At 58.8% G+C, this 6210-nt stretch overlaps 1 protein-coding gene across 2 annotated transcripts; it reads right to left on the bottom strand.

Moving 5' to 3' along the window:
* Positions 1–461: 461 nt before the first annotated feature.
* Positions 462–6162, bottom strand: ZNF296 (zinc finger protein 296). Of its 2 annotated transcripts, none has more exons than XM_036346914.1 (3): positions 3464–6162; positions 3098–3247; positions 462–1924 (listed from the first exon to the last, which is right to left on the bottom strand). In XM_036346914.1, the coding sequence occupies exons 1-3, from the start codon at positions 3759–3761 to the stop codon at positions 561–563; spliced, it is 1812 nt and encodes a 603-aa protein (XP_036202807.1). In that variant the 5' UTR covers positions 3762–6162; the 3' UTR covers positions 462–560. The 2 variants fall into 2 exon arrangements, with proteins under 2 accessions (XP_036202807.1, XP_036202808.1); XM_036346915.1 differs by having other exon boundaries at positions 462–1531; positions 3464–5146.
* Positions 6163–6210: the final 48 nt, after the last annotated feature.

The following is a 6210-nucleotide window of genomic DNA, read 5'->3' as shown; positions in this document are numbered from 1 at the left end:
CTTGGCCTCCGTGTCATCCATGTGCTGGGTGCGGGCTCCCAAACTCCGTTGTCCACCAGCCAGCCGTGTGGGGGTGGGGGTGGGGGTGGAGACAGACTTGCTGGGAGTGAGGGGACAGGCGCGTGTTGCCTGTGTGGGAAGCCTGGCTGCATCTGTGCCTCCGGCCCAGTGAGGGCAGGGGCTCCATGCAGTAGGAGAAGGGCCCAGCACCCACGTGTGGAGGATGGGCCAGGACTTTGCCCAGGGCCTCTGGTGACAGGTCCAGGCCTCTCCCTGCCCTCGCCCACATCAGGAACCGGGAGCACGGCTTTCTGTGCCAGTCCTGCCGAGCCACAGGCACTGGGGGCTGGCCTTTCCCTCACCCCCTCATTCCAAACCGGTCTGTCCAGCCGTCCACCCCAAGGAGGGGAAGCCGCCTGCCCCACCTCAGATGCCCTGAGAAAGCGAAGTCCACACGTGTATAACGAGGGAGGGAGGGAGGATTTATTCACAGCAGGACATGATCAACAGATACATGAGCAGTGGCACAGGGGCGGCAGGGGGGAAGGCATTCCTGCCACTCAGGCCTCCCCGCCTGCTTGGGGGTGCTTCTGCCGCAGGTGCTTGTCCAGGGTGGCCCGCAGGCCGAAGGGCACACGGCAGTGGGGGCACTCAAAGCGGGCCCCGCCGGGCCCCAGCCCATGCATGCGGCGGTGGCGGTTCAGCTTGCTGCTCTGGGCACAGGCGTAGGGGCAGAGCTCGCAGGTATAGGGCCGCTCCCCGGTGTGTGAGCGCCGGTGCACAGTCAGGTTGCTGCTGTTGGTGAAACGTTTCCCACAGAACTCACAGCTGCCCCCAGGCCCGTGGCTCTTGCCCACTGTCTTTGGAGTCTTCTTAGGCAACTTCTCTGGGATCTGGGCAGAGTTGATTCTCTCTTCCTTGATGGCGACACCGCAACCGTCCCCACCAGGACCAGCCTGAGCTCCACCACCTGGAGCCCCAGGTTCCTGCACACCCGCTGTGTCGGCAGCTCCAGCCCCTTCACGGCTGCACAGGAGAGTCCTGGCTGGGGCAGCGGCGTGGGCGGCTGGCTCCGGAGGGGCAGCTGAGGCCTGTTCCTGACTGGCCTTGGCCGTGTCGGGGCTCTGAGGCTGCAGCTGCTGGTGGGTCTTCTTGTGGCGGTTGAGCTTGCTGCTCTGGGCACAGGCGTAAGAACATTGGTCACAGGCGTAGGGCCGCTCGCCCGTGTGCGAGCGCATGTGCACCTTGAGGTTGCTGAAGGAGCTGAGGGTCTTCATGCACACAGCGCAGGTGGGGCTCCGCCGGGGGAGGCTGTTCGCCTGGGAGCCCTTGGCCTCCACTTCCTGCCCCACCACTGCTGACATGGCTGCAGCCACCTCCGCCAGGCCCAGCAGCGGAGTCTCTGGGGCCTCGGATTCCGTCTGGTAGATGGACAGTCCATGGTCCCACTGGGCATGGCGCAGCAGTTTCCAGGCCTTGGTGAATTGTCGGCCACAGCGGAGGCAAGTCAAAGCCTTCAGGTCCTCAAGTTCTGCAGAGACAGGCTGGGTGTTAGTGTGATGGGTAAAAAGCATAGCGGTAGTGGTCACAGCTTGCCAGCTGGACACATTCTGTGGGAAAGCCTGTTCTAGGCCCCAAAACGGCAAGAGGACAGGGAAAACCCCTGCCCTCAGGAAGCTGATGTTCAGGGAGGCGGTAGATGGACAAGAAGCAAGGAAAGCCGGGAGTGGATGATGAGTATGCAAGGGTTCTTTCCGTGCTTGAAAATCAGAGATGCCCTCCTGGCCCAGTAGCTCAATTGGATAGAGCATCATCCCCATGTGCCAGGGTTGTGGGTTCAACCCCCAGTCAGAGCACATAGAAGCAGCAACCAATGAATGCATAAGTAAGTGGTACAAATCAACTTTAAAAGAAGAAAGGAAATCTTTGTGGAAAAGTTAAAGTTAAAGCAGATGGACAGGGAGTGCTATTTCATATTGGGGTATCAGGAAGGCCTTGCTCAAGGTGACCAAAAACAGTGTGCTAGCCCTAGCCGGTTTTGCTCAGTGGATAGCATCGGCCTGTAGACCAAAGGGTCCCGGGTTCGATTCCAATCAAAGGTCAAAGGCACGTACCTGTTGGGGCACATGCAGGAGGCACATCGATGTCTCCCCCCCCCCCCCCACTCTCTCTCTAAAAATCAATGGAAAAATATCTCCAGGTGAAGATTTAACAAAAAACACACAAAAAAATTAAAATAAAAAGAACCCCCTCTTTGAACCTCAGTTTCCACACTTGCTAGAATATGGGGATCCTCTCCCTTTCGGGGTTGTTGTGACCTCAAATGGGGAACAACTGAGAGTTTGGGTCCATGTAATCTCTCAGTAAACCTTGGCTGGGCTGAGTCCACAATCCTCCAAGAGTCTGTGTTTCGTTCCAATAATTCCATCACAGCCCCTCCCTGCTCGCACTCTAGCGGATTTGATCACAGCTCTTCCTTTCAATATAGGACCATCCCTGTGGCCCAGCCCTTTTCGAAAAAATCCCGGTTTATAGGCGGGGGACTGAAAATCCTGAGCCTAGTGCCACGGTAAGGGTTTAATTCCATTCCAAGAGAAGGAACCCAGGTGCCCAGACAGGAGGACGCAGCTCAAACCAGGGGCTTCCCAGCAAGCACGACTGGGAGATTCCAGAGGAGGGGGCAACACCACCCTTCCAGCTGGCCTCAGGTCGCCCCTCCCCCAGACCACTGCCCTCCCCAGGGTCCCCCTACTGCCACACTGGTCCAGCCACCTGGCCAGTTATTTCTGGCCAAGGGGAAGGAGAAGTGAAACCAGATTGGGGGGGCGTGTGTGGCAAGTCCCCAGACCAGTCTTCTGGGGCTGGCCACACCCAGTGGGCCATCCTCCTTCCCTGCCCAGCCCTGCCCCCACCCTTCGCACCACCACTAGTCCCAGCCCTAGGACAGGGCAGGCCCTGGCCACGCCTAGGCTACACCCGATGGGGAGCCAGAAAGGGGAAGTAGTGCTCACTGCCCCGCCTGTCCAGCTCAGCCCCTTCTCCCACAGGAAGCCGGGCCCTTGAACTTGAGAGGGGGTTGCATCCCAGCTCTACTCACCTGAGTCCGGGCAAGGGCTGGGGCCTCTCGAGGGCTGACAGCCCTGCTTCTTGTGGTCCATGAAAGCCGTGATGGCCTTCAGCGGGAAGGTCTGCAGGCAGAGGCCGCAGGTCAACGTATCTGGGTGTTTGTCAGTCCAGGGCTGGCGGTCTGCAGGGAGGAAGCGGGTGGTGAGCATGGGGTGGGGCCAGAACCGGCTGGGGGTTCCGAGGGAGAGGGGAAACCCGGAGGTGAGAAGGGAGCCAGGACCCAGCTACGGAAACACGACCGGGGCAGGGGCAGGGGCCGCGGAGCGGTGCCGGAGGCCGGCGTCCCACCCGAGAGTGAAAGGGGAGGGTCGCGGGGCCCGGCACAGGGGGCTCTTACCGTGAGGATTAGGAACCAGAGAAGTCCACGGCGCCGGCTGGTTCTGCAAGCCGAGGGCGAGGAGGGTACCGACGGCGGGCATCTGGCTAGGGCAGTAGCGGGGTGCGCCCTCGAGGCGGCCCGGCGCGGGCACTTCCTTTGGGGAACCCCGCTGCAGCCCCGCGGCCTGTAGGGGCCACGGATGCGGCTCGGGCTTCACGTCGATGACCAGGTCCCCCATCTCCGTCTCGTCGTCGGTGTGGGCGGCGGGCTCGGGGTCGACTCGGCGGGGCATGCAGCCGGCCTTGCGGCGGGACATGGGTCGCGGTGCGGACGATCCGGCGGGCTGGCGGGCCGGCGGGCGGAAGGCGCGCGAGGCGTGTGCGCTCGGGCCGAGACGCTCAGGTGAGTGACTGCGGCGACTGGCCGCGAACTTTTACACGTGCTGGCCCGGCCGTGGCTCCGCCCACCGGGGGGCGGGGCCTGGTGGGAGCCGCAGGGGCGGTCCGCAGGGGCCCGGCTGGAGGCCAAGCTCAGGCTGAGCCGTGCCCACGGGGATTGGCCTAAGGGCTACACCTAAGGGCACCCAGCTCACGCGGCCGGCATAGAAACGGCGACTGCAGATCCCGTTTTAGGGCTGGCGAAACTGAGGCACAGCACCCCACAAACACCCAGGAGGGAGAAAACGGTCGGGGCTACGTTTCTAACTGTGCCCCTAACAGTGTCTTGGACTTTTTCAGTAAATACATAATAAAAATCCACTGGGCAAACCTTCATCGCGAGCCTATGGTGCACCAGGTACTGCTCTAAGCACTGGGGACACTGCAGCGAACCCAACAGACAATAATCCCTGGGCTTCCCCTCCCCTCCCCTCCCCCCGAGTTTACTGGTTCAGGGAGACTACGCTCAAGAAGATAACTATTTAAAATAGAGTTCCTTCTTGGGTGACCAGTGTCACCTGGAGCCAAACAAAGCTAGGAAGGGTTATAAAGGGGCAGGGTGACATGTGTGTGGGGGCAGGGGGGCCTCAATTTTCTCCCCACACCAGGGAAAGGCATGGTGGAGTTGAGACCTGAGGGATGTGAGGGAGTCAGCGAGTCTCTGGTCAAGAATAACAAGGAGGAGGGACTCTTCCCCTCCCTACTTGGGAGTCTGTGCTGTGAGACTCTTTCCCCTTCCCCACGTGGGAGTCTGTACTTGTTCTTCAATAAATTTCCACTTTCACTACACAAAATAATAATAATGATAATAATAATAATAATAATAAATAACAAGGAGGGAGGAGACGGACAGGAGGGGGGTTGAGCTCTGAGAAAATGGAGTCAGCTGCGAGAGGGTCTTTTGACCACTTGAAAGTCTTGGTTTTTGGAGAGGTGAGTCTTGCGGGTGGTTTGAGCAGAAGAGGATTACGATCGCGTACACATCTACTCTGCTCCTACACCTGGAATAGCCATGAAAGCCAAATGGCCACTGTCTTACCTCTCTCCACTCGGCCTCCTTGAACTTCCCTCCTCAAAGCAGCTCTTTCAGATCACTGTTTGAAGTGGCATCAACACCCTGCCCCACCCTCCAACCCTTACAAGTTTTCTTTTCTTCCTGACACCAACCACATCGTAATACAGAACGGTTTCTTGACTGTCCTCTCCCTTCCCCCACCCTATACAAGGCTCCTTAAGGTCAGGGCCACAGTCTGCCCTCCCCCAGACTCCCCAGCCCAGCACTCCAGCACTGAGTGGATTTCATGTACTAACCCGGCTGCCCCCCACCCCCCCAGTCCTGCTCCTGGACCCTCAGGGTCAGGGTTCCTCACATTGTTATGTTATTCAGATCTCCCTCAGGGGTGGCTCAATTGTCCTCCCGAGAGCCAAGGGCCACCTTGACCAAGGTACTGGTAGCCCCACCCTGCTTAAAGCCGCATAATTACACTCCATGACCTCCATCTGTCCCCAGTTCCCTCCTGGGCCTCGTTTCCCCAGAGTTGGTTTCTTCACTGCCACCTTCTGACCACCCAATTAAAGGGACTCACCAACCCTGCCACCCCACTCTCCGCTACCTTCATTTTATTCCTTTTACATCACCCAACAAGGCCCGATGCATTTGTTGATGCATTTGCTGATGGATCTATCTTATTCTGTCCCTCCCAGCCACCCTAGAATGCAGTTATGAGAAAGCAGGAGTCCAGTCTGTCTTGTTCATAAACAGAGCCCCTATTCCTTCATAGTTCAGTCAACAAATACTTACTGAGCACCTGCAATGCACATTCTTTCAATAGATATTGGTAGGGGGCCTCCCTGTGCCAGCCATTAAGCCTTGGGGAGGAGTGGGAAGCAGAGTCCATTAAGCCCACCAAGTCCCTGCCTTAGTGAAACCGCGTGGAAGAAGTGAACTGTCTGAGCCCAGAGCAGCGAGGTTCCTGAGTATCTGGAACTGCTGGTCTGCCTGCAGGGCCTCGGTTTCCTCTGTGAAATGGGACTGCAGGGAGGGCTGCGGGACAAAAAGGCCGCCTCGGGTGCTTCCAGCAGGCTTTTTCCTGGCGCTTGGCTGCATGGAGCATAATCTCAAGGTTTCCAGTAGGGGAGGTGGGTGGGGTTGGGGCTGGAGGACAAGGTTAGGAGTGTGCACGTGTAGGGAAATGGGGGAGGGGGCAGAGACTAAGTTCTGCCTTTAACCCCCTTTTGAACCTCAATATCTTCTTCCATAAAATGGGCATCCGGTCACCCTCACCTCGCAGACGATAGACGAGCTCCGAGCGCCCGACCGCGCCACCA

This window comes from Myotis myotis, unplaced genomic scaffold (genome assembly GCF_014108235.1).
Source record: "Myotis myotis isolate mMyoMyo1 unplaced genomic scaffold, mMyoMyo1.p scaffold_m19_p_19, whole genome shotgun sequence".
Taxonomy (NCBI): domain Eukaryota; kingdom Metazoa; phylum Chordata; class Mammalia; order Chiroptera; family Vespertilionidae; genus Myotis; species Myotis myotis.
Note: the sequence above shows the minus strand (reverse complement) of the source record. Positions and strands in the feature narration are given on the sequence as shown.

Excerpts from the sequence above, each read along its gene's own strand:
- ZNF296 (XM_036346914.1), bottom strand. The coding sequence starts at position 3,761 with ATGTCCCGCCGCAAGGCCGGCTGCATGCCCCGCCGAGTCGACCCCGAG. Across the intron at positions 3,248-3,463 it reads TCTGGTTCCTAATCCTCACG|ACCGCCAGCCCTGGACTGAC; the intron begins GTAAGAGCCCCC and ends TCCTCCCTGCAG. Across the intron at positions 1,925-3,097 it reads CAGCCCTTGCCCGGACTCAG|ATTTCCTTTCTTCTTTTAAA; the intron begins GTGAGTAGAGCT and ends TTTTCCACAAAG.